At 41.4% G+C, this 27,529-nt stretch overlaps 1 protein-coding gene and 1 long non-coding RNA gene across 3 annotated transcripts; one reads left to right on the top strand and one right to left on the bottom strand.

Moving 5' to 3' along the window:
- Positions 1 to 9: 9 nt before the first annotated feature.
- LOC129136489 (uncharacterized) lies at positions 10 to 6,773 on the top strand. The gene is made up of 3 exons (XR_010147702.1): positions 10 to 3,415; positions 5,330 to 5,526; positions 6,457 to 6,773. It is a non-coding gene; the product is annotated as an uncharacterized LOC129136489 (long non-coding RNA).
- On the bottom strand, positions 2,909 to 25,879 carry PANX3 (pannexin 3). Of its 2 annotated transcripts, XM_016922212.4 has the most exons (5): positions 25,790 to 25,879; positions 11,075 to 11,236; positions 9,698 to 9,840; positions 5,354 to 5,568; positions 2,909 to 3,548 (listed from the first exon to the last, which is right to left on the bottom strand). In XM_016922212.4, exons 2-5 carry the CDS (start codon positions 11,223 to 11,225, stop codon positions 2,909 to 2,911), a joined length of 1,149 nt encoding a protein of 382 aa, XP_016777701.3. In that variant the 5' UTR covers positions 11,226 to 11,236; positions 25,790 to 25,879. The 2 variants fall into 2 exon arrangements, with proteins under 2 accessions (XP_016777701.3, XP_016777700.3); XM_016922211.4 differs by lacking the exon at positions 25,790 to 25,879 and having other exon boundaries at positions 11,075 to 11,387.
- Between the last annotated feature and the right edge of the window lie 1,650 nt (positions 25,880 to 27,529).

The following is a 27,529-nucleotide window of genomic DNA, read 5'->3' as shown; positions in this document are numbered from 1 at the left end:
TTCCGGGGCAGGGAGAGTAGGGTGGTCTGGGCGGTGCGATCCTGGGCACCGGGAGGAAAGAGACAGCTGGGGTCTAGCGCTGGATGAGGAGAGGAGGGAGGGCCGGCGACCGGAATCGGAATCCGGGCTTCGGGCATCTGTGTGCTTAGCTGAAGGGTACTATAGTTGAACTAACGAACTAACAAAAAGCTTACCAATGCGAGCTCTCATTCACGCTCCCCCGCTGGGCCACTGCGTTTTAACACGTTTTTCATGCTTCGTGCAGACGGGCTTTCCCAGAGACTGTAGGACAAAGTGAACCCAAGTGCTGGGACTCTGCTTCTTTCCCTGCTTCGTTCCTTTCTGCAGCTCACAGAAATGTGTTTGCAGGGCCTCCTAATGCTATCATCTTCCCAGGAGCTGGGAACACAGTAGTGAACAGGAAGAAAGGCCTTGGCTCTTTCTAGTAGGGAAGGTGAGAGATTTAACACGCAGTTTTAATACTAGCACTAAGTAGGCCCTCAGTAAATGTTTGTCTAGTGAAACCAGAAGTGTATTTCTGTACATAATATGTACATGTATATGGTTCTAACTTTACAACCAAGGTCTATTTAAAATTAGGGAGGATAGAAAAATCTTTAGGGTGCGGTATTGGTAAGTGACCCAGGCTGGATGGCAGAAGGCTTGCATCTTCTTCCAGCGATGCCAATAACTAGTTCAGTAACTCTCTAGTTTTTTCTCTCAAAAACAAATTTGCTGTTCTGCTGTATTTTGTCCTTGCAGGCTTTGGGGTCTGACTTTATTTGTATTATTTATTTTCATATACATGTATCACATCTAGGGGGAAGAAAAGTGCTATTCTTTGTCCTAGTTTGCAGGCTGTTTTGGCCAATGGACTTTAGTGGGATTTGCATGAAGATATTTTTTGTTTCTTCTTCATTGGAAACATTTCCTTACACTTACAAAACATTTCATTCGAACTTTAGAAATTTAGAAAATATAGTACAAGAAAGGTTTAAAAATCCATAATGCTACCACTTGGAATGAACTATTTTTACCATGTTAGTATATGTGTCTAATATTTTACGCATTTTTGTATAGGTTAGACAATACTGAAAATAAAGTTTTCTTTTTGTTCATTTACCATTGTATCATTTCAATTTCACAAATGTTAGTATAGCTTCTTTATAAGCATAATTTTAAGTGGCTGGTTAATATTCCAGTTATGGCTATATTATATTTTGCATAATTATTTCCATGTTCTTTGACTTTTTGGTCAATTCCATTAAAAGCATATCTTTGCGTCCAAAGCTTTTTCCATATAAGACTGTTCAGAGGCTGGATTTGTGTGCTCCACAAAGGTCATGCCACTGAGCAACTCATTCAGTCCTTATTTGTTTAGAAGAATATTTACCTAGTGCTTATTATGATACCACCTTTAAGAACCTTAATTTAAGAAGGAAAGACAGACAAGTAAATTGGCAATGTTAATATGGTATAATAAGTTTGTTTCAGAGGTAGGTTTTATTTTATTTGGCAGCACTCAGGGAAGGAGGGAGGAGATAGAAAAGGTTTCTTAAAGGAGATACATCTGGGCAGACTCTGAAGGAGAGGTAGTGGTTGGTTGGCCCAGTGAAGAACAAAGGGGGGCATGCTGGATGGTGGAGACAGCATATGCAAAGGCTCAGTATGGGAACTGCAAGTAGTTGATCAGTGTGAAAGATGTGTGTAGAGAGAAGCAAGAAGAGAGACTGAAGCAGTAAGTAGGGTTTTTTGGGTCATGAAAAGTCTTGTGTACCAACTGAAGAGTTGGACTTTGACCCAGTGACAATAGGAAACCATCTATCAGCTCTTTGCTTGTGTTAGGTAAACTTACCTGAATCTGTCAGAAGCAACATAACTTTTCTACTTAACTATACGAAGAAGGGTCTAAATGGCCTATGCAAAAATTCTCTAAAGAAATGCATAATGTGTAGCTCTAAAAAGAAATATAAAATGGCAGACAGCATGATATTGTGTCTGAGTGTGGTCTTTGAAGTCAGACCAAAGTTCCATTAACTACAGGCATAGGAATGGGAGTTAGAAGCTAAAATAGGGTAATAAATCAGAAGAGAAAGAAGTTCAATAGCATTTACTGTCTACCCATTTGTAAGTGCTTGCTATTCAGTGATTAGCTGTAAGGGAAGGCATAGTATCCTCTGGAGTATTAAAAGCATACCTGGCTCCGTTAACAGTTGTGAAGAAGTCCATAGCCCATAATCCCAGCCCCTGGTGAAATGAGTTCCTGGTTTAGATGGTGAAAAGTGTATCTGGGCACCTGAAGGCTCCACTCACGGCTGAGACATGGCCCCGGCCTTGTTCTACTATGTCCTTACATCCTAAGAGCAGATTACAAATTGAAGCCATCATCTCCCAGCACTTTGGAGGCTACAGAGGACTTGGACAAGGTTGATAACTTCTACAAAGCAAGCTGGGTAAATTCCTAGGTTTTCAGGCCACACCAAAGGGTTTCCAGGGGTTTACATCTTTATTAATCTTTTGCCAGATTGCCTCACTTGCTCTCTGGGGTAAGCTGAATGTGCGTTCAAGAAAGGATATGGAATTGCCTCCATAAACGGACTTTAGAATCTTCTTTCCTTGCAGCATGTCTAGACTGTATTTCTTTTTATTTATACTATCCTCATAGAATGTTCTAGACTTAATTTTTTAGCTCTTTGACTCTTTGGCTCCAGCTTTCACATTTATTTCCATGTCTTGGTTATGTCTTCTCACTTTTAGGATAACATGATAAAAGATATATGATTCAGTTAAATCCAAGCTTAGCAGTTTTAAAATGTGTAATTTTTTGGTGTGTATGTGTATTAGTGTGCATGTCTTATGAGGAAGGAGAGAGACTTTCCACAAGCTTTCTTGCTCCATGGTTTCTTAACTATGGGTGTTCATCACATGCCGAGTTGGTGAGGTGTTTGGGTTTTGAGGGTTCTAAGCCAGCCAATAAAGTCATAAAATCAACTACTGTGTCAATATTGTGCTTCTGGGTGGTTGTATCCTTCAACACACATAAGACACTCAGCCAGCTAAAAGAGATGAGCTCAGAGATGTTAGCTCGGAGGAAAAGAAGGATCACATTGAGGTCATTGATGGGACATCCTAGCATCTTTCTGCTGAGGAGATCAAAAGCTGGGAGCATCTCATAGACAGATAAAAGTCGTTTGTCCCACCGACATAGCCGTGTGAGGTTGTATATTATCACTGGAACCAATATGGTGTATATTGCTATACTGGAGAGGCTAACAATCTGGAAAATGGACAGTGATGTCAGCCTGCATGTGATCAGATTGGGGACATGGGTCTCATCACTTAGCAGCCCTGTCTTGATGGAGCAGCTGAATTCTTCCTGGAAGAAGACATCCAGATGGAAATGACCAAGGTATAGGTAAGTGGCGGAGGTGAAGATGAGCAAGAGGGAGTTCCTCAGGAGGTAGGTAGCCACTAGCGAATGTGAACGCTGCTTACATGCCAGGTACCGCTCTAGCAAAGGGAATTCAAAGTATCGTTCTTTCCGAGCCCTGGACAGTGGAAGGAGGGAGGCAAGGTTAGTAGTGACCATTTAGAACCATACTCCAAGAGAGGCATGTGACAAAGTAACAGATCTGTTTTCAACATGGCATTCTTGGTTCCCATGAAAATCTGTCTTCCCGAGCATAACCATGCTTCTCCCCCAAACTGAGGCATATGAGTATATCTTGATTCTCCAAGTACTTACTGCAATGTGATAAACCCAGTGAATGATCAGTGAGTAATGATTTATTACACTGGATTTCTGCCAAGCAAGGCGGACTAAAGTTCTAAGCTGTAGTAGGATCTTTAGGTAGCAATAGGCTTATGAAATTAGCACTGGATTGGGGGTTTAGCTAAGTGCATTCTGGGCCGGGCATGGTGGCTTATGCTCATAATCCCAGCGGCCGAGGTGGAAGGGTCCCATAAGCCCAGGGGTTTGAGACTACCATGGGAAACATAGTAAGACCTCATCTCTATGAAAAAATACAAAAATTAGCTGGGTGTAGTAGTGTACACCTATGGTTCCAGCTACTTGGGAGGCTGAGGAGGGAGGATTGCTTGTGCCCAGGAGACTGAGGCTGCAATGAGCCAAGATCGTGCCACTGAACTCCAGCCTGGGCAAAATAGTGAGACCCTGTCTCCCCCACCCCCCCACTCCAAAAAAAGTACATTCTGGTTCTTGGCCTGTGTACTCTGTATGATCTTTGGGACAATTCATTCATCTTATGTAAATAATTTGGCTCACAAATGTTTGTCGAGAGCTTTGGTGTTCAGGTACATGTAAGCCAGTTTGTGCTCTGAAGAAGCTTAGAGACTGGCTTGTGGGGAAGGGGCAGATAAGACATGCAAATACGGAATAAAAATGGCACTTGGTTTGTTGCTAAAATAGTGGACACAAACCACAGTGACTGTAAAAGTTAGGAGAGGGAGGTAACAGTGTGGCCTTCAATGTTCAGAAACCCTTATGGAAAATATTGGCTGAAATCTGGGCTTCAAAAGATAGAGAGGATTTTTTTTCAGAAGATAGAGTATGTGCATAAATATGGGACAATATAATTCAAATGTTAGTGCAATTGTCTCCTTGGGCCATCTAGCCTGGCCACTCTGTGTAAAGCTACACCACTCTCCATCCCTCCAGCTTCCTCTTGTCCCACTTCCCACTTTACTTTTTCTTTTCTTCATACCACTTATTATCTCAGAACATAGATTTCATTTCTGTGTTCTGTTTATTTGTCTGTGTTTCCTTAATAGAATGTAAGCCCCACATGGGTAGGTACAGCTTTGTCTCTCCTACCCCCATCCCCCAACACATACACGTGAATGTATCAGAAGCACCCAGGACAATGCCTGTATGCAGGTGGAGGAATGATTACATAGATAAATAATTTGTTCAGGGGAAAAGGAGGAGGCTGCCTAAGTGTGGTGGAAGGTTTCTGTCACCTGGTAGTTAGAATTTTGAAAAAGTAGATGGTGACAGTGTGTTGAGGGCCTTGCACACATATCTGGGAAAGTTTGGGTATTTTTTGGTAGGCATGAAGGGAGCTATTTAAGGTTTCTGAAGGCAGTAGTGTATGAAAGTGGAATTCTAGACGGATGAATCCCTTTGTGGGCTCAGTGTGGTCATCTGTACACTACAGGAAGAGTCCTTTCTCTCTCCCTTTACAGAAACAATAGAAAGTTAATGAGATGATGTGTTAAGCACTTTGCCTTCTTGAGAAGGATGGCATGGAAGATCATTTAAAGATGACTATGCAAAGATATCATTTTAATGCTTGACTGAATTTCTCAGAAAAAGGTGGAAGAGACAACTCACTTCTCCAGCTCATCCCAGAGCACATAGGGGTCGGAGCTCTTCTGCCGGATCTTCAGCATGTGCTGCACCAGGCGGATGGAGCGATTATAAGATTTGTCCAGTTCGCTGATGATGAACAGCAGATCGGAGCTGAGGGCTGGCACAGCTGCATACTGCCACAGCAGCACCGGCAGGTACATGAGCAAGGCCAGGGCCAGCAGGGAGTAGGGGAGGGCCTGCAGGGCGAGAGCAGCTGAGGAGGGAGGCCGGGGCTGCCGAGACCCCGAGTGACAGCGCTGACTGAGGGGCTCTCCTTTCCCCTGTTCCTGCCTCAGCAGGGGAAGGCTGTTTGGGGAATGGGCTAGCCCAGGCTCAGCCCCTGAGGCACCCTACTGACCTGGCTGAGTACAGGGGGGTCTGCTTGAGAAGGAATGTGCACCTTCATGCTCCCCTGGTTCGCTTTTCTGATCCAGGGTCTGTGTGGGGTCCCAGGGAGAAGAGAGAGAATAAGGAGAGAGAGAGAGAGGAGAGGTGGGAAGGGGAGGGGAAGGGAGGGGAGGGGAGGACAGGAGAGGGATATATAGAGAGAGAGAGAGAAAAGGAGAGAGAGAGCCATCTGCCTACCTCCCTCAAAGTAGTCTGGGCAGCTAGCTAGCTAGGGATCATGGCCTGCAAAGGCCATGTCGTCCTAAGGGAGAGAAAATCCCATTTCTTCCCTGTCACCTTCCTGGACTTGTCTGATGCACAGTGGTCTTTTCTGATTTTTGGATTCTTGGTAATGCCAAACTACACTATCAGACACTGTCTTGGGATTCTTTGTGGGGCTCTTTCAGGCATGTAAATCTATAAGTGACTTTCAGGAATCCATAAGCCTTGTCTGCTCAATGACTGCATCATTAGCTACCTGCAATAAGGGACTGATATGGGTTGAATTGTGTCCATGTCCACCTCCCTCCATTCACACCTTGAAGTCCTAATTCTCAGTACCTCAGAATGAAACCTTATTTGGAAATGGGGTTGTTGTGGATGCAACTAGTTAATTCAAAATGAGGTCATACTGGAATAGGGTGGGCTTCCAATTCATTATGACTGATGTTCTTTTTTTTTCTTTTTTTAAAAAAAAGCCAGGTAAAGAAGCAGACATGCACACGGGGAGACTGCCCAGGGCACTGGATCTACAGGCCAAGGAGTGGGAACCTGGCAGACCTTTCCCTTGCAGCCTTCAGAGGAGCCAATACTGATGACACCTCGATCTTGGACTTCCGGTCTCCAGAACCCTGAGACGATAATTTTGATTGTTGAAGCCACCCAGTTGGTGGTGCTTGGTTTCAGCAGCTCTAGCAAATTAACACAGGGACTTTTCTTCAGGTTTCCTCATCATACTTACCACACCTAGCAGGGTTGGGCCAACTATTTTGCCTACAGTAAAATCTCTACTTGTAAAGATTTTTATTTATTTATTTATTTATTTATTGAGATTGAGTCTCGCTCTCTTGCCCAGGCTGGAGTGCAGTGGTGCGATCTCTGCTCACTGCAAGCTCCGCCTCCTGTGGGTTCAAGCAATTCTCCTGCCTCAGCCTCCCGAGTAGCTGGGATTATAGGTGCTCACTACCACACCCGGCTACTTTTTGTGTGTTTAGTAGAGATGGGGTTTCACCATGTTGGCCAGGCTGGTCTTGAATTCCTGACCTCAAGTGATCCGCCCACCTTGGCCTCCTAAAGTGCTGGGATTACAGGTGTGAGCGACCACGTCCAGCCTGTAAATATTTTTTAAAGCTACATTTTTGCTAGGTGCTTAATATGCATTATTTTATTTGATCTTCACAAGGATGTCATCAGGTAGATACAATTTAGTATCTCTGTTTTACAGGTAAGGAAACCAAAGCATGAAAAGATTAAGTAACCTGTGCAGGGTTGTACATCAAGTAGGTGGGAGAGCCAGGATTTAGAACTATAGGCTGTCTGATTCTGGAGCTTATTCCCTAAATGATTACTTCACTTATAGCTTCTCCTGAACCGGGGATGGTTTGTTATTTCAGAAGAGAATTTGAAGAAATAGAGGGAGGATACATAATTGATTGCACCTGGGTAGAAAAGAAAGGTGTGGGGCCGGGCGCAGTGGCTCACACCTGTAATCCAAGCACTTTGGGAGGCTGAGGCAGTTGGATCACAAGGTCAAGAGATCGAGACCATCCTGGCTAACATGGCGAAACCCTGTCTCTACAAAAAATACAAAAATTAGCATGGTGGCGGGTGCCTGTAGTCTCAGCTACTCAGGAGGCTGAGGCAGGATAATCACTTGAACCCAGGAGGCGGAGGTTGCAGTGAGCCAAGATTGCTCCACTGCACTACAGCCTGGCATCAGAGTAAGACTCTGTCTCAAAAAGAAAAGAAAAGAAGGGTGTGTGTTTGTGTTTTCTGAATTAAACAAGAAAGATATGTTGGGAAAGGCACACCAGGCTCTAGAGAAAATTAGAAACTTTTTGCTGCTAAGAAAGGGCATTTCTTGGCTGGGCACGGTGGCTCACGCCTGTAATCCCAGCACTTTGGGAGGTCGAGGTGGGCGGATCACAAGGTCAGGAGTTCGAGACCAGCCTGACCAACGTGATGAAACCCCATCTCTACTAAAAATACAAAAATTAGCTGGGAATGGTAGTGGGCGCCTGTAGTCCCAGCTACTTGGGAGGCTGAGGCGGGAGAATCGCTTGAACCTGGGAGGTGGAGGTTGCAGTAAGCCAAGATCGTGCCATTGCACTCCAGCCTGGGGGACAAGAGCCAGACTCTGTCTCAAAAAAAAAAAAAAAAAAAAGAAAAGAAAAGAAAGGGCGTTTATTGAAAATAAACCCTTCCTTTATACTTAGAGATTCTGTTGTAGTAGGCTGAAGTGGAGCCTGAGAATTTGGGTTTAAAAAGCTTCCTGGTGGCCAGGTGCTATGGCTTATGCCTGTAATCCCAGCACTTTGGGAGGCTGAGGCGGGTGGATCACCTGAGGTCAGGAGTTTGAGACCAACCTGGACAACATGGTGAAACCCCATCTCTACTAAAAATACAAAAATTAGCTAGGCATGGTGGCATGCACCTGTAATCCCAGCTACTCGGGAGGCTGTGACAGGAGAATCGCTTGAACCGGGGAGGCAGAGGTTGCAGTGAGCCAAGATGGCACCATTGCACTCTAGCCTAGGTGACAAGCACAAAACAACTCCGTCTCAAAAAAATAAAGTTTTCTGGTGATCTTGATTGTCAGGCAATTTGATCTTTTTCTTATATGTGAATTCCTCTACCACAGAATTTTTCTTTCTTTCTTTCTTTCTTTTTTTTGTACCATTTAGATCCTTCCTGAACTTCCAGTGACAGAAATCTCATTAACTCTTTCCATTAAGTCTCTGGTTTTGTCTCAGTCCTAGAACTGTGGCAATTTGACGCCTTGAAACTGTCGTGCCTAGAAAATGCTACGAGTGTCTTCTGACTAAACCTCATGAATCAAACATACATGTTACCACTGCCTCCTCCTAAAACCCCACTAGGATGACAATAAGACATATTTTTATAAGGCCAAAGAGAACAGGAGAGGAGACAAGGGAGCCCAATTTTGAAGACTGGAAAGCAGTTGCAAGATAGAAGACACCAGTTCATGGGGAGGATGGGGAGAGGAGGCAGGGACAGGCAGGCTGTTTTCACCACAGAACCAGGAATTGGAGACACCAGGTACTTCTAAAAACAAGAGTGCAGGAGAGGCTGAAAACAGGGATCTTGTTGGAAAAATCTGTGTGAGAAGCAGCCTGAAGATCCTTTCTGTAATGTGAGGCAGTCAAGCGGCTCCTCTTTCCCTCCCCTAACAGAGGCTTGACGGTTACTCCCTGGAGAGATTAAACCAGATTAAATTCTGCTCTTGGGTCCATTGAGGCAGGGGAGCCGTGCTGGGACAGGGGGAGCAGCTGAGTGAACTCTGAATGGTGAGACCCACAGCTGAGTTCCTAGAGGGTTGGCAGCCTGGCTTAATTCCAACTGCACCCGCCCCCTCCCCACAAATTAAGGTTTGAATGACTCTTCTAGGAGGAAACTGATGAGCCCAGGAGAAAGGACTACAGAGTCAATATTTCAGATACTAATGAAATAGACCAAAGGGATCACCTTAAACCGAAGTCTGCCTGTTTATGTGCCTCACCCTTAGGCACAAAGCTTCCAATTAGATAAAAGGGAGCAGCCAAAGATTGCCAGATTCAGAGAATGCCTGAAACATGAAAGTAAGTGACCAAAATAAATGGGTTAGGGGTGGTGGGGATAGAGGCAAGAGGGAGTAGAATGAAGGGGTTCTGCGCCACTCCACTCAGCCGTGAAGCTGGCCTTACAGACAGTTTGCTTTACCTTGTGGGGCCAGAGAGATTTCATTTTGTCCTGGCCAGGCCCGTCCTGCTTATGGTGAAGCAGTGAGTCCCAGCAGGAGCTGTCCACATAGGCTGCCTGCCGGATGCTGAAGTTACTGGGAGAGAAGCAGCTGATCGGAGACCCTGCAACAGGAACACAGCTTTGAGGCCGCCTGAGTTGGAGTGGAGGAGTGGGGACTCAGGGGCAATCATCTAACTCTTCCCCAGTTTCTGTTTCTGGCAGGGACTGTCTTCTTCCCACACCTTAGTTTTCTGGGTTGAGCACTGCCATGTCACAGTAGGACAGGGCACTCCTGGACGCATCCCACTGTATGGCCAGGGCTTGCCAGTGCTGACTCAGCCTTTTGGGTCTGGTGGTTCTTTGCTCTCAGAGCGCCCCCTGGGCTTTTTGTGCTCCTGTAGTCTGGTACCAGAAGGCTTGCGGTTTGATGGTGATGTCTCTTTCCTGAAATAACTGACATCCTTTAGACTCTAAAATGTTGAGGATGAATTGCCTGGGCTTCCGAGCCTAAATGAAGAGAAAGGGTGGGCAAATTATGCCGAAAGGAAAGTGGACTTGGAGGAGAGTTCCTGCCTTTTTGTTTTCACATCATTCTCCAGAAAGAGGAAGAAGTGGGAGCCATTTCTTCTGCCCTGGTTGTGGATGAATAAAGAGGCGGTGGGAGGCTGGCACACCTGTTTGGGAAATGTAGTAAGCTAATGGCACTGCCAGAAAGGAAAGCCAGAAGTCTCGGTTCTCAGGAAGTCCACATTCTCTTTAACAAAGGTAGTGGATTTGCTGACTGAATCTAGCACCTGAAACCCTAGATGTATGTGTATGCTAATGTCTGTGTGTGTGGCTGGGGTTTGTAGACAGGAAGCAGTGGGTTTATGCAGCATCTCCAATGTGCATGGCTCTCAGGCACTTAACACATGTTCTCAAGTCAATAACCCTGGAGTTGGCGGGTTAGGGGTGGGAAGAGGGCCCAGAGCAAATAAGAGACTTGGCGACAGCCCAGCTAAGATGAAGAGGTCTAAGGCCCTAAAAACATTACCAGGAGTGTCAACTTCTTTCATCCATAATGAAAGCCAAAATAAAGCTTTCATCATTTGAAATGACATAAAATATATGAATACTAAAATTACAACAATTTTTTTTTTTTTTTACTGTAACATTTTGGAGACGACTTTCAAAATGTTTTGGTGCCTCTGCTTTGCTGGTGCCCTGAACTCATGCACCATCTGCCTTTTGGATAATCCAGCCCAGCCCGAAGCCATGGAATCCCGTCACTGTGCGCACCATCTCACTTCAGAGCCCATGCAGAGAGTGGCATGAGGGGGAGTCTCTCTTGCGCACTGGGTCTTGGAAGCAACTTACCAGAGGAGAACTCCTGGGCGAATGCCAGGGACATCAGCAACAAGGGGGAGCCCACAGCTACGAACTTGACTATCCGGTCCAGGGGCAGTTCCAGACGCAGTCCTTTGAGGCAGGGTCCCCTGCGGTCAGGCAGCAGGGCATCTGAGAGCATGTACTCTGCAGCTGTGTGTGCAAGTGACATGATGCTGCTGAGCTTGGGGGTGCAGAGGTGGCTGGCAGCAGGGGTCCTGGGATGGTGGAATGAGGAAGACAGCAGCTTCAGGCAGCTGACTTTGAGCAGACAGTGCCTGCCACCCCAGCCTTATGGATATCTACGCTAGGAGCAGGCGATGGTTCTCTAAATAACTGCCCAGGCCCTGAGCCAGGCCCTGCTAATTAGAGGGAGGCATAGCCTTAGCGGGTCCTTGCTGGAGGAGGGTCGGGCCTCACCTGGGCCTGGTGCCACGCTGCTGTCTGGATTGTCCTAGAGCAGATGGAGGTCTGTGGCTTTATGCTGCCCTGTCATTGATAAAGTATTTTCAGTGGAGAGAAGGAGGGCTGTGGAGCCAGGACCCCCCTCCATGTAATTTGTGTGGAATTTGGGTGAGGATTGCTTAAATGTTTTGAAGGCACTCATTTTGTGGTTTGGAGTGGGAATGGAGTCCCCACGACCCAGCTGGGATTGCTACCCTACATAGTAGTCTTTGTCCCAGTGATGATTTTTGCTCTGGGCCCAGACTCTTTCCCAGAACTTTTCTGTATTTGGTGTTAGATTTCCTCCCCTGACTATGGGCTTTTTTCCAAAATGTTTCAACTACATATTTACAATTTCCAATTCCTTTTTAGCCCTTGGGTTCTTTACAAAGCTGGGGGATGCATGGCAGTGTTGAGTCATGGAAAGAGTACAACCTTTGAAATTCAGAGGAGAAACTCCTCCACTGGAGACCTAGGAGTACTCAGGTTTTAACTGTGTGACTTCAGGCAAGTCACTTTTAGCTCAGTTTCCCCATCTCTCAAATTGTGATATGTAACAAGCTTACAAGACTGTGGGGATTGATTAAGAGTACTGTTTGTGAAGGTGCTTTGTAAACCGTAAAGTGTAGCAGAAGTGTCAGCTCTTATTTCAATTTGGTGGGGGTGGGTAAGTGGAGAATAGGGCACTCTTGTCTCTAGTGTTGCCCTTAAACTGGCAATAGAGGCTCTTAACCTTATCCTCTTTGGTTGTGTCCTTCTCATGAGGCAAGGAGTACGTGGGCCCAAGGGGATGTGTCCATTCAGAGTCTGTGCACCCAGCTAGAAACCACTCTCTAAGGCCCTGCCCAAATGGCCTCAGCCTGCTTCCCAGACCTGTGTGGGCCTTTTTTTCAGGGGCAACTGCCCAAGGGAAGATTGTGCTGCTGGTGTGCACTTCTAGGCCCAAGGAATGGCTGGTTGTCAGGGTTTGGATGCAATTTATAAATCTTGGGGTGTCCACACATGCAATTCTGAGGTTTTTTGCAATGTGGGTGTTAGCTGAGTTGGGAAGAGAAGATTGGGCCAGGGGCTTGGGAGAGTCTGAGGATTCTAAATTTGAATCTGGCATTCCTGATCATTAGTAAGCTGGGGTGTGTGTGTCTATATATGTCAAGGTGAGCAAGAATAACATATTTTATTTAACAGTTTGTTAACTTGGTTTATAACTTTTAATATTTTAGATATATGGTATGTGGATCTCTATTTGAACTTTTTTCTCCTAGGCCACAAATGTTTGGGCTGGGCTTACCTCTCTCCCCATCCCACAGGCTAGAGGCCAACTTGGATTCAGAGCTGCCCCGCGTGGGCTAACTGGCGTGTATGGGTCATGGGGCAGCAGAAGGGACCCTTTATTTCTATTCCCCATTACCCTCCCCACACCACATTTCTGTATCTTTTAATTAGGCATGTTTTTGCCGAATGTTTATTATTAGTTTGTATGCATGCATATCCTTTTACTTTTTAAAAATACATTTTTATTGAGAAATAATGTACACACCTTAGTATTGTGTACGGTGCACACAACTTGGGTGACGGGTACACTAAAATCTCAGACCTCACCACTATGCAGTTTATCCGTGTAACCAAAAACGATTTGTACCCCAAAAGCGATTGAAATAAAAAATTAAAAAGACCAAAAAACAAGAGAAAAATTCACATACCATAAGGATGCAGTTTAATAAATACTCGTCTGATCAAGAAACAGAACATTACGAGCACCCCAGAAACCACCTCTGTGCTCCTCTCTTCTAGCTTTTCCAAACGGTAAGCATTATATAAACTTCTAATTGATTAGTTTTGCTTTTTTATACATTATGAAAATGGAATCTTGTGTATTTACTCTTTTGTGTCTGGCTTCTTTTGCTCCACATCGTATTTATGAGAATCATCCATTTCATTGCCTGTTTTTGTACTTTATGTAAATGGAATCATGTGCATGTGTTTATGTGTCTGGATTCTCTGCTCAACATATTTTGGAGATTCACCATGTTGCATGTACCAGAAATGCATTTCCTCTGTGTAGATATATAACAATTTGTTTATCCGTTCATAAGCTGACAGATATTTGAGTTTTCAGGTTCTGTATGTTATGAGATACTGTTGCTGTGAACATTCTAATATGTGTCTCCTGGTGAATATATGCATGCATTTATGTTGGGTACATATTGAGGGGTGGGATTGCTAGGTCATAATGCTATGCATATGTTTATCTCTATAGTTTTTCAAGAGTTTGTTTCAGTTTACACTTTCACCAACAGCTTATGAAAATCCTAGTTGCTGCACATCCTTGACATTACACTTTTGGAATTAAAAAATTTTTTAAGCCATTTTGGAAGGTGTATAGTAGTAATGCATTGTGGTTTTAACTTGAATATCTCTGTTGACTAATGAAGTTGGCTACTTCGGCCATTTGGATATCTTCTTTTGTGGATGGATGTGGGTGTACGTCTGAGTCTTTTGCCTGTTTTTCTGTTGGGTTGTCTGTCTTTTGCTTATTGATTTGTAGTACTCTTTCAAATATTCTGGATGTGAGACCATTGCTAGCAATATGTTTTATTTATATCTTCTTCCACTCCACTTGTTGCCTTTTCATTCTCTTAATGGTGTCTTTTGATGACCAGAAGTTCTAATTTTAATATAGTCAATGTATCGTTTTTTTTTTCCTATGGATAGTGCTGTATGTATTCTGTTTAAGAAGCAATTGGTTATTAATTACAATACCATGAAAAATGTTTCCTAGGTGTTCTCCAAAATATTTTTGTTTTATCTTTCTCATTTGGGTCTGCAGTTCATCTATAATTTTTTTTAACATACGGTATGAGATACGGGTCAAGAAATATTATTTTCCATATGGCTATCCAGCTGACTCAGCACAATTTATTGTAAGACCTTTCCTTTCTCATTGCAGTGCAGTGTTGTCATGGTCATAAATCAGGTGACTGTGTTCCAGCTGACGATTTGTCTTTTTTTTTTTTTTTTTTTTTGCCAACACTACAATATCTTAGCTAGTATAGCTTTATAGTAGGTCTTGGCACCTATAGTGTAGATCTTCCAGTTTTATTGTTCTTCAGGATTGCTCTGGCTATTTTGGATCTTTTGCATTTCTACATGAATTTTACAATCAGTTTTTGAATTTCAGCAGGAAAGAAACCTGCTGGAATTTTTTATTGTGACTTTAATTTACAGCTTAATTTGGGAAAAATTGCCTTCTTTACAGCATTTAGTCTTCAAATCTATGAACATGGCATATCCCTCCATTTGCTTAAGACTTCTTTCTGAGGCCGCGTGCAGTGGCTCACACCTGTAATCCCAGCACTTTGGGAGGCCAAGGCGGGTGAATCACCTGAGGTCAGGAGTTCGAGACCAGCCGGGCCAACATGATGACACCCCATTTCTACTAAAAATACGAAAAATTAGCTGGACATGGTGACAGGTACCTGTAATCCCAGCTACTCAGGAGGCTGAGGCAGAAGAATCACTTGAACCCAGGAGGTGGAGGTTGCATGAGCCAAGATCGTGCCACTGCACTCCAGCCTGGGCAACAAGAGTGAAACTCTGTCTCAAAAAAAAAAAAAAAAAAAAAAAAAAAAAAGACGTCTTTCTGTCCGTAGCAACTTTTGGTCTTAAGTGCGGATGTCTTACACATCTATTGTTGGATTTATTCCTAGGTATTTGATGTTTCTTGATGCTATTGTCAACCATATATTTTTTAAAAAATTGATTTTCTAATTGTTTGTTGCTCACATATGAAAATACAACTGATTTTTGTACACTGATCTTGTATACGTCAATCTTATTGAATTCATTTATTGATTCTAATAGTTTATAGATTAATTCAGATTTTTAAAAATCTATACAACCATATCATTTATGAAAAATCACAGCTTTGTTTCTTTCTTTCTATCGTTATGCCTTTTATTTATTTTCTTGCCTTATTACACTGGTTAGGCCATCCAGTATAATGTTGAATATGAGTAGTGATAATGGGTATCTCTGTCTTGTTCCTTCTCTCGGGGGAAAGTTTTCAGTGTTATTATTGAGCAGGATGTTCATTGTAGGTTTTTTTCCTTTTTTTTTATTGGTAGGAATTCTTTTTCACATTAAAGAAGTTCTCCTTTATTCCTAGCTTGCTAAGTGTGTTTGATATGAATGAATATTCAATTTTTAAAAATATTTTTCTGCATACTTTGAGATGCTCATATGATTTTTATCTTTATATGTATTATTTTGATGAGATATATTGATCAATTTTTGAATGTTAAATTACTCTTGCATCTGTGAAATAAATCTCAGTTCAGATATATTACCTTTTAAATTTTTTATTGGTTTCCGTTTGCTAATATTTTGTTAAGGATTTTTACATTTCTATTTAAAAAGAAGAAAGAACTTGATTTAATTTTCCTTTTTTATCAGGTCTTTGGCAGGTTATGCTGGCCATGCCAAAAGAGTTAGGAAGTATTTCTTCTTTATCTGCCTCCTCTTGTAAGAGTTTGTGCAATATTGGTATTATTTCTTCATTAAATATTTGGAAGAATTTACAGGTGAAACCACCTAGTCTTGGGATTTTCTTTGTGTGGAATTTTAGTAATGGATTCAATTTCCTTAGTCAATATTTGACTATTCAGATTTTCTTTTTTTTAACTTTTACTTTATTTTATTTTTTTTGATATGAATTCTCACCCTGTTGCCCAGGGTGGAGCACAGTGGCGCTATCTCGGCTCACTGCAACCTCTGCTTCCAGAGTTCAAGCGATTCTCCCACCTCAGCTTCTGGAGTAGCTGGGATTACAGGCGTGTGCCACCATGCCCAGCTAAGTTTTGTATTTTTAGTAGAGACAGGGTTTCACCATGTTGGCCAGGCTGGTCTCGAACTCCCAACCTCAGGTGATCCCCCCGCCTCAGCCTCCCAAAGTGCTGACATTACGGGCGTGAGCCACCGCGCCCGGCCTGACTAATCAGATTTTCTAGTTTCTCTTATCATAGCTTAAATGCACTAGTTTTCTATTGTTGCATAAAAAATTACCTCAAAATGTAGGGCTTAAAACAAAAAAAATTTATTATCTCAAATATTCTATAGAAATTTGGGAGGGGCTTAGCTAGGTTGTTCTGGCTCAGGGTCTAGTGAAGGTGTTGATTGGGGCTGCAGACATCTATACTCACTGAGCAGTTACTGGCTGGGAGTCTCAGTTTCTTGCTGAGTGTTGGCAGTAGGCCTCAGTTCCTTACTGCATAGGCCTCTCCTTAGGGTGACATGGGTGCTGGTTTTCCCAGAGCAGGTGATCCAAGAGAGAAAGCAAACAGGAAGCGACAGTGCCTTGCATGACCTAATCTCTGAAGTTGCAACTGCTATTTCTGCTTTTTACTATTCACTAGAAGGAAGTCATTAAGTCCCCATACCCACAGGGAAGGGAATTAAGCTACACAGTTTAAAGGAGTGTCAAAGATTTTGCGAACTATTTTAAACCATTATATTAATAAGTTAAAAATTTGAGAAAATTGTCCATTTTCCATTCAAACTGTCAAATTTGTTGGCATACTAGTAATCATAATATCCTCTTATATCAAATTGTATTATGTAATTTTATATATATAGCAAGGTTGAAAGAATTTTATAGTGAATGCTGGCAATCCTTAATTCTATCATTAGCACTTCACATGGTTTGCTTTATTATGCATCTCTCCAGCCTCCGTGCACCCATTAATTAATCTTTTTTTGGATGCATTTCAAAGTAAGTTGCAGACATTGATATTCTCTTCCCTGAACATTTCAGCATGCACATCAACTATACCTCAGTGTTGATTTACAGTTTTTTTTGTTTTTTTTTTTTGGAGATGGAGTTTCGCTCTTATTGCCCAGGCTGGAGTGCAGTGGCACGAGGACTCGGCTCACTGCGAGCTCCACCTCCCGGGTTCAAGCGATTCTCCTGCCTCAGCCTCCTGAGTAGCTGGGATTACAGGTGCCCACCACTTCGCCCAGCTAATTTTTGTATTTTTAGTAGAGATGGGGTTTCACCACGTTGGCCAGGCTGGTCTCGGACTCCTGACCTCTTGATTCACCTGCCTCCGCCTCCCAAAGTGCTGGAATTACAGGCATGAGCCACCGCGCCCAGTCCATAACTGTCATCTAATTCACCCATCTTATATTTTCTTGATCTTGCTAATCAGAGTTATTTTAAAATTCTTATTGCTAACTCCAGAATCTGGATAGTCTATGGATCTGCTTTTACTGTCTACTTTTTCTCTTCTTTATTGGTCATGTGGTCTCATCTCCTTGTATATCTAGTAGTTTCACATTGTATGCTGAAGACTGTGTATACAAAACCATAAGAACCATAGATGTTCTAGATGATGCTATCATTCACTAAAGATGGCTCACCCTTCTACTAGGTAAATAGGGTGAGAAGCTGATTACAATTCTACCAGGAACTGAGCATGGTTAGGCCTGTGTTGGAATTTTAGTAAGGTTCTGTCTACATTTAGTTTTCCCTGTTCCTAAGCTTGACCTTTCCAGGTTTTTGACTGAGAACCTGTTGGGTCTTTTCTCTTAAGCTATGAAAGATTGAGAAGTTCTATTATCCTCTTTAGAGGATTTCCATTTAGCACTTTAGCCTCCTACTGCTTCAAAATCTGGCAAATGTTGGACACTGGCTCAGTGAGTTTGGATCAGTGAGTTCAGTGCAGACCCCGTCCCTCTGGAGGGTCTTCGTTTTCTAAGCATCACAGAGTGTAGCAGTTTTCACTTTGTATTTTAGAAACTTCTGTTCTGGTCTTCAGTTCACATGACTCTAGCACTCAGTCTATGTCCTCTGGGGACAACTGGCCATGTGTGTGAAGTCCCTCAAGTTTCTAATTGTCACTCCATCTGGTAAGAATCATTAAAAGCTTTGATGGTTTATTTTTTTCTCAACAGAGGCCCTGTGCTTGGACCAAGTCTCCTAGAAACAGAAATAACTTGTTATCTTACTGCAAAATAGTTCTGTTTCCTCTGGAATTTCAATTCATCTCATTCTCATTTCTTTCATAGCTTCCAGATATCCATAAAACATACTTTTTGTTATTGATACAGCTTTTTCTATTTGTTGCTGCAGGAGCATTCACCTGCCATGCCATGCCATGACATATTGCACCTTACTTGAAAGTCTGTGCTTTGTAATTTTAATATACATAAGTGATATTCCATGTTATATTTCATTCTGTTTCTTATTTTTAAAAACACTCAGGCTGGGCGCAGTGGCTCACATCTGTAATCCCAGCACTTTGGGAGGCCGAGGCGGGCAGATCACGAGGTCAGGAGATGGAGACCATCCTGGCTAACATGGTGAAACCTCGTCTCTACTAAAAATACAAAAAAATTAGCCAGGCATGGTGGCGGGCCCCTGTAATCCCAGCTACTCTGGAGGCTAAGGCAGGAGAATGGTGTGAACCCAGGAGGTGGAGCTTGCAGTGAGCCGAGATCACGCCACTCTGCTCAGCCTGGGCGACAGAGCAAGACTCCGTCTCAAAAAAATAAAATAAAATAAAATAAATAAATAAACACTCAGCACTGTGCCTTTAAAGTCAATCCATGTTGTTATGTCCACAGCAAATCTGTTTCTACTGCTGCAAAATACTTTACCTACTCACTTGCCTATTGATGGAGACTCATTTTACTTCCACAAATAACATACATTTCCCCTCATGGTCCTAAAGGAAAATTCAGTTGGGATACACGTCCAGGTCTAGAATTTCTAGGTCCTCTAGGGCTACTGCTGTAAAATGATATCTTGTTACTTTAATTGTCTTTTCTCCTGATGACTAATGACTTTGAGCTCTTCATCTGTGCACTATTTTTGAGTAACAAATTACTTTAAAAATTAGCATCTTAAGGCTGGGTGCGGTGGCTCATGCCTATAATCCCAGCACTTTGGGAGGCTGAGGTGGGTGGATCATGAGGTCAGGAATTCAAGACCAGCCTGGCCAAGATGGTGAAACCCCATCTCTACTAAAAATACAAAAAATTAGCCGGGCATGGTGGTGGGCACCTGTAATCCCAGCTACTTGGGAGGCTGAGGCAGAGAATTGCTGGAACCCAGGAGGTGGAAGTTGCAGTGAGCCAAGATCGTGCCACTGCACTCCAGCCTGGGTGACAGAGTGAGACTCCATCTCAAAAAAAAAAAAAAAAAAAATTAGCATCTTAAAACAACAAACATTTATTATTTCCCAGGTTCTGCAGGTCAGGCATTTGGTAGCATCTTAGCTGGGTTGCTGTGACTCAGAGTTGCTCAAAGGTTGCAGTCAAGAGCTTGGCTTTGGTCATCTGATGTCTCAGTTGGGATTGGAAGAGTCACATCCTGGATGGCTCACTCATGTGGCTTTTGGCAGAAGGCCTCAGTGTGGCAGGAGGCCTCAGTGCCTCGCCACATGGCCCTTTCCATAGGGCTGATTGACTGTTCTCACTACATGGCACCTGCCTTTCTCTGGAGCAAGCAATCCAAGAGAGGACAAGGCAACAGCATGAATGTGTCAGACCCATGGGAAAAACCCAGAGCTTGCCCTTTGTAAAGCTGATGTGGAGGATGCTGGAGAGAAAAGGAGTAGGAAACAAGAACTGTTAATCTAGTGACTACAATATTGCATCAAGTAAAAAAGAAAATTGTCCTATCAATATCATAGATGCTAGTGCATGAGAGAAGTATGACTGATGAATAACTCACACTAGTACTATTTTAATACAAGGCAAAATATCTATTGTTGTACCAGTCAACTCCATATAAATACTACAACTACCAGCAGGGAGCTGACTTGATGAAATGTGATGACAGCAGTTGCTGGTCCACATGTTACGCTTGGCCATGACAATATAAACACGAAGCACCACAAAGCTGTGACATGCCGTCCTCATAGGAGATGATGGTCTTCTCTAACACAAACTTCACCAGTATTTTAGGGGTACTAATAGAGCAATTGCAGTGATCCATAAATGATAAATTTCTGATGACGTAGTACCTGGGAGGGTGAAGCTGAGAATTAAGGAAAACTAGAGTGATCAAGATGAGGGCCCCCACTACGGTTTTCAAACAGATCCCTAGAAGAGGGGGAGCTGGAGCCCTCGCTGGCTTTTTCCTGAGAATGAACTCTGTCACCGTAGAGTGACTTTCTGCTGCCATTTTCCTGGTGGAGCTAGGTATGAGCATCTCCCCTGACTGAGCTGTTTCCTGCATTTTACTCATGCCATTACTACTAATGTTCTTTAGGAATCAGACCAGCCAGAGAATGTTCCAGAGATCGAATTAGTTGGAATAAATGAGCTAGACCTGGAGTTTTCACTGCCTATAAGCTTTTCATATATTTAAAGATGAAAATTTTTATGTTTTACTTCTTGGGTTTGGATGCTTACTTTGCTTCTGAAATTTAATCTCCCTTTTTGTATAGGCAATCCCAAAATATTCACTAGACAAGTCATTTCCTTATCCATAAAATGAAGAGTAACAATGTCAACTCCCAAGGCATGTTGTAAGCATAAAGGGAGATAATGTGTATGCAAATGATTTTCCAAATGCTTAGTTGCTATAGAAATGTAAGTTGCCCTCAAGCATCTGTAAATCATCCTTAGTTTTTCCCTGGACTTGAAGCTCTATGATCTAACACAGCGGGTGTCCTTCCACTTTGGGGGAGGTTAGTTAGCAGCGAAATCAGAGGGAAGTCGATGGGGTGAAAATGTCATCTGGTGGTTCCTGAGAAATCATTTCAAAAAGGAGTACAATCTGCACCCTGACAGGCCATGCATATCAGTATTAATGGAGCTCAATAAGTTGAATTTTAATACACACAGATGTAAAAGTCTGAAGACCATGAAGAAACATTGCTGTAGGTGTCTGCATGTGCCATGTCTGTGGTATTGGCACAATGTTACCAAAGAATAAAGAAAAGAATAAAGAATTGTACACACCCACCAAAGCATGCATGTTATCACAGTTACATATTTGTGAAAAATTACATATATGTTTGTGGGTATATGTATTGAAAATGAAAGAAAATATGAAAAGAAATAGGATATGCCACTTTGTGTATTTATGCCAATAAGTAGGTTTGCTTCGCATATGAAATTGAATCCAATACATTTGTACTTGGGCTTAAGCCATGTGGGTGTGGAAAAGCCAGCATCTATGACTCTAGGCAGGAGGTTGTGTTCTGCTAGAGAAGGAATAGTTAATGTCAACTGAGAATTTCATTGTTTATTTGGGCAAACTAGACTTGGAATGTAGTTTATCCTGAGAAAAATAAAGGAACTAAGAAAAATAGAAAAGATCTATTGCCTCCTTCTATGCTCAGAGGAGCTCAGGAAAGTTCAGGTTAGGTCAGGTTTAGAAGTAGGTGGAACTAGAAATAGAATATAACATGCTCACAAATCAAAAGCAAAGTAATCTGAATGGAGAACTGGATTCTCTTCCACTGTGTGCCCTTTACATTGAGGTCCCAAAAAGTCTTTGTGTCCTTGACTTCCTCTTCCCATGTCACATTTTACCCCTGAAAAATCTCAACCGCTCTTATTGCTTCACCATTTTTCTATTTTTTAGCTTTGATTCCCAAATCAGTGTTTATTGGTTTTCAACTTTTAGGGTCAACCTATGGTCAGGGCAGAAAGGCTTGTAGCTGATGATAATTGTATGTTGCTGCCCAAGAGGCCTGCTAGAGGAATCTTGGGACATTTATGACAAAAAAGGCAGGTTAACATTTGGTCTTTAAAAAACAATTGCTTTTAAAACTATACAACTCTTAGAAGAAAACGCAGGGATAAGTGTTCATGACCTTGGATTTGGCAGTGGATTCTTAGATACAACACCAAAAGCAGGAGCAACAAAACTAAAAATAGATAAATTAGGCTTTATCAAAGTTGAGTGCTTTTTTGTGCATTCAAAGGACACTATCAAGAAAGTGAAAAGGCAATCTATAAAATGGGAGAAAATATTTGGAAGTTATATATCTGATAAGAGTCTAGGATCCAGAATATATAAATAACTCTTAAAATTCAACAACAAAAGACAAACAATTCGATTACATGGGGAAAGGACTTGACCAAACATTTCCCCAAAGAAAATATATAAATGGCCAACAAGCACATGGAAAGGTGCTCAACATCATTAGCCATCAAGGATCACAAATTAAGCCTACAATGAGATGACACTTTACATCCAGTAGGATAACTATAATAAAAAGGTGGACAATTGTTTCTGAGGATGTGGAGAAATTGGAATGCATTATATAATGGCACAGCCACTGTGGAAAATATTGGCACTCAACAAGTTAAACATGTGACCCAGTGAGTCCATTCCTAAGTATATACCCAAGAGTATTAAAACATAAGTTTACACAAGAGCACAAATATTCGTAGTAGCATTATTCATAATAGTCACAGAGTGCAAGCAGTCCAAATATACATTAACTGATGAATGAATCAACAAAATATGGTATATCCATGCAATGGAATATTATTCAACCATAAAAAGTAATGAAGTAATGATACATACTACAACACAGAAAACATTATGTTAAGTGAAATAAGCCAGTTGCAAAAGGCTGTATATATATATATATATATACATACACACACACACATACATATATATACATGCTTGTATATATGTATATATATGCAAAAGGCTGTATATATGTGTGTATATATACACATATATACAGCCTTTTGCATATATATACATATATACAGGCATGTATATATGTATGTATACATATATACATATATGTACATGTATATATGTATATGTGTATATATACGTATATGTGTATATATACATATATGTGTATATGTGTATATATGTATGTATATATATATGTGTATATATGTATACATATGTATATATGCATATATACAGCCTTTTGCATATATATACATATATATACTTTGGATCATTTCATGTAAGTGGAATCATATATATATACACACACACATATATACACATATATATACATATATACACAAATATACATGTATACACATATATACATATATATGGAATCATATACATATATATATCATATACATATATATGTATATGATTCCACTTACATGAAATGATCCAAATAGGCAAATTTATAGAGATAGAAAGTAGATTAGTGTTTGTCAGAAGCTGGGGGAAGAGAGGAAGTGGGAGTGATTGCTAATGGGCACAGGGCACAGGGTTTCTTTTTGGGATGGTGAAAATGTTCTGAATTAGATGGTGGTAAAAGTCACACAACCTTATAAATATACTAAAAAGTACTGAATTGTACACGTTAAAATGATGAGTTTCATAGTATGTGAATTATGTCTCAATTTTTAAAAAAGCAATTGCTATCACTATATCACTGGATTTTACACCCTCTTCTGACACACACACACACACACATTTATTTATTTATTTGCTATTCAGAAAAAAAGCTGTAGAAGGAATGCATAACTTGTAAGAGCAAATAGGACCTTTCTTTTGAGAAAGTTGTTCACTGTAAGTGATCGGATTACTCCTACAGAGAAGTGATTCTCAACAGGGGGTGATTTTGCCCCTAAGGGACTATTGGCAATGTCTGGAGACATTTTTATCTGGGGGTGGCAGCATATTACTGGCATCTAGGGGCCAGACGTGCTGCTAAATATCTTTCAATGCACAAGACAGCCGTTCAAAACAAAGAATTCTTGGCTCTCAAATGTTAATAGTGCCAAGGTTGAGATTTTAAGGTAGTCCCCATGATCCCTGCCTTCTGGTAGTCACACCTTAGTGTCATCCCCTCCTGTTGAGTGTGGGTGGGCTTGTGACTTGAGGTTCATGCCAATAGAATGCAAAGGTGATGGTATGCATGTGATTCTGGGTGTATGATTGTGTAAGAGTGTTAGTTCCCATCTTTCTGGAGTCTGTCTCTGTTGCTGGCTTTGAAGAAGCAAGCTTCTGTGATTCTTACAGCCACAAGAAACAGAATGCTGCCAACAACATGAGTGGGCTTGGAAGAAGATCCTTCCCTAGTCAAGCCTCTAGTTGAGAACCAGTCCTGGCAACCCCTTGGCTGCAGCCTGGTGAGACCCTAAACAGAAGACCCGGCAAAGCTGTGCTTGAATCCCTGACCCACAGGAGTTGTGAGATAATGAATGTCTGTTGTTTCAAGCTCCTAAATTTGTGTAATTTGTTACCCCAAAGTGGATAACTCATAAAGAGTCCTAGACAAGATGGGTGGTTGGGTGATTGGACAAAATGACTCTATATCTCTCCAATCCTCTGATTTTGTGATGTTAAGATATGGATGAGGAAAGAAAGGTTCAATGTGGGCGAAAAAGCTATTTTCTCTCAAGTCTGAAGGATTATATAACACAACAATTCAGAGTAGTTAAAGGTAGTGAGGGAAGTAACCTAGTTACAAGGTATTAGTATTTCTGGGAATCTTTCTTAATATTTATATTGAAAAGCATCCTTTGTTATGTGCACATAATAGGAACAGAATGATATGAAAAATAAGCAGTCTATATAAAGAGGACATTTTTTGAAAATAAAAATATGCAAAGTTCTAATTCCAATAGAAAGCCTACAAAGTGAAGTTGATAAAAGTCTCCTAGGGAAATGAACAAACTTTTAAAAAATGGAAACTAGGAGGGGAGGTCCAACCTGTCAATAATAAGGATTCCAGAAAGAGAAAGGAACAGAAATAGTGAATGGGAAGAAAATAATAATTAAGAAAATTTCCTAGGGGTGAAAGTTTTTCTCCCCCAGAGTTAGAACTCACTGAATATACTGTATAATAAGTAAGAAAAAGAGATACATACATCATCGTGAAATTTTAGAACACTTTGGAGAAGAGAATATATTGAAAGCTTCCAGGGAGAGAGAAAAATATGACTTACAAATAGAGTTTCCAGATCAAATACAGGGTACCCAATTAAATTTGTTGTTTAGGTAAACATGAATACATTTTTAGTATATCCCAAATATTGCCTGGGACATATTTATACTAATAATATTTTGTTACCTGAATGTAAAATTTAACTGAGGGTTATGTATTTTTATTTGTTAGATATGACAGCCCTGCACATAAGAGAAATGAGAATGGAATTAAAAATCTGGATGGCAATAGTGATTACTATAATAAAAGACAACAGAGGAATCCTTTTATTATTCCACGGCAAAAATTATTCTTAATGTTTTCAAGTATAAGGGTTAGAACTAAAGATACGTTCAAAAATAAGAACTCAAAAAATTATCCTTACCTTCGTTCTCTGCATCCTCCTCCTCCTCCTTTCTTTCTTTAAGGGAACTTTTGAATAAAGTGTTCTAGCAAAACAAAGGTCTGACTCTAATCCAAGACATGGAATCCAGAAAAGAGCAGGTCCAACCCAATAGTGCAGCAGAAGGAAGTTCCAGGATGACAGCCACGCTTCAAGCATGGAGAGCAATCCAGGTGGGAATAGAAGGGAGTCGTCCAGGAGAAAACGAAATCTACTTATTGTCCCATATGTTTGTGCTTTTGGGAAATAATATTGTTGGGTGCTTGACAGTTATAATGGAGTATGTGGAAATATTAAGAAGAAGCACCTAGAAAGCAATGAGGACAGTGTTTACTCTGGGAAAAAGAAAATAGAACAAGTAAAAAAAAAACCCCAAGTACAGTAGACATTTAGTGTTGAGAAATGAATATTGTGATTTATCTATATTGGGAAGATAGGAGAGAAAGATTAGGGATGGGGAACATAAGAGAACTAAATTCCAATCAAATCTATCGGTAGCAATTCCCTTAGCAAAAAATTATTGAAGGCCAGGCGCAGTGGCTCATGCCTGTAATCCCAGCACTTTGGGAGACTGAGGCCAGCAGATCACTTGAGGTCAGGAGTTCGAGACCAGCCTGGGCAATGCGGTGAAACCCCATGTCTATTAAAAATCCAAAATTAGCTTGGCGTGGTGGCAGGAGCCTGTAATCCCAGCTTCTCGGGAGGCTGAGGCGGGAGGACTGCTTGAATTTGGGAGGTGAAGGTTGCAGTGAGCCAAGATTGCACAACTGCACTCCAGCCTGGGTGACAGAGGGAGACTCCATCAAAATAAAATAAAATATAAAATAAAATAAAATAAAATATATAAAATAAAATAAAATGAAATAAAATATTGAATAACTATTATGAGTTAGCTACTATTCTGGGCCCTGGATCAATCAATCATGTCTAAACTAGATGAATCAGCAAATAGCACTGTAAGCATATTACTTAGAAACCCTGCTTCTGATCTTTTCTGTGTGAGCCTGAGAAAGGTACTTGACCACTTGAAACCCAAGCTTTCTTAAGCTACAGATTTTGAATTACTACAAGTGGCTTCCTCATAGGATTGTGAGGCTTAAATTAAGAACCATGCCTAGTAAATACGAAACATTCAATATATTTTAACTCTTGTGGTTACCATTGTTATCATTCACATGTTCACATCATGGTGTCTAAGCAAGGCACTATTATCTTCATGGTAGCAAAGTACTCACATTTCAGACATGTTTTCTAGAAGCATGGATCTTCACTGTTGGGTTCCTAATATGGAAATAATGTGAATTCTAGCTATGATAGTTGCTTAACTCATATAATTAATGATATTTGCATAATTCAGTAGAATTTGTGCATTCCTGTCACGAGTTTAAATCATTTAATGCTCATAAGTATCTTGGGGACAGGTGATATTTATTAGCAGGAATTATGATATTCTTTTTATTGGTGAAGAAGTTGAATCGCAGATTAAGAGATTTGCCCAAGGTCACAGAGCTAATGGAGGTGACATGGAACTTGAACCTGAAGCGCCTGAGCTTGTTGCCTTGCCTTCAGTGGTTCTCAGCTTGTGGTCCTCAGACTAGCATCATCAGCACTGCCTGGGAACTTGTCATATAAATTCTTGGGCTCCACCCACAGACCTACTGAATAAAAACCTCTGCTGATGGAACCAAGAAACCTGAGTTTTAACAACTTTTGTAGGCAATT

This window comes from Pan troglodytes, chromosome 9 (genome assembly GCF_028858775.2).
Source record: "Pan troglodytes isolate AG18354 chromosome 9, NHGRI_mPanTro3-v2.0_pri, whole genome shotgun sequence".
NCBI lineage: Eukaryota > Metazoa > Chordata > Mammalia > Primates > Hominidae > Pan > Pan troglodytes.
Note: the sequence above shows the minus strand (reverse complement) of the source record. Positions and strands in the feature narration are given on the sequence as shown.

What these genes read in the sequence shown, in the direction of transcription:
- PANX3 (XM_016922211.4), bottom strand. Translation starts at nt 11,255, where the DNA reads ATGTCACTTGCACACACAGCTGCAGAGTACATGCTCTCAGATGCCCTG. An exon ending in CGCCCAGGAGTTCTCCTCTG is followed by an intron (nt 9,841 to 11,074) that starts GTAAGTTGCTTC and finishes TTCCTGTTGCAG; the next exon opens with GGTCTCCGATCAGCTGCTTC. An exon ending in AATCTCTCTGGCCCCACAAG is followed by an intron (nt 5,569 to 9,697) that starts GTAAAGCAAACT and finishes CTCGCCCTGCAG; the next exon opens with GCCCTCCCCTACTCCCTGCT.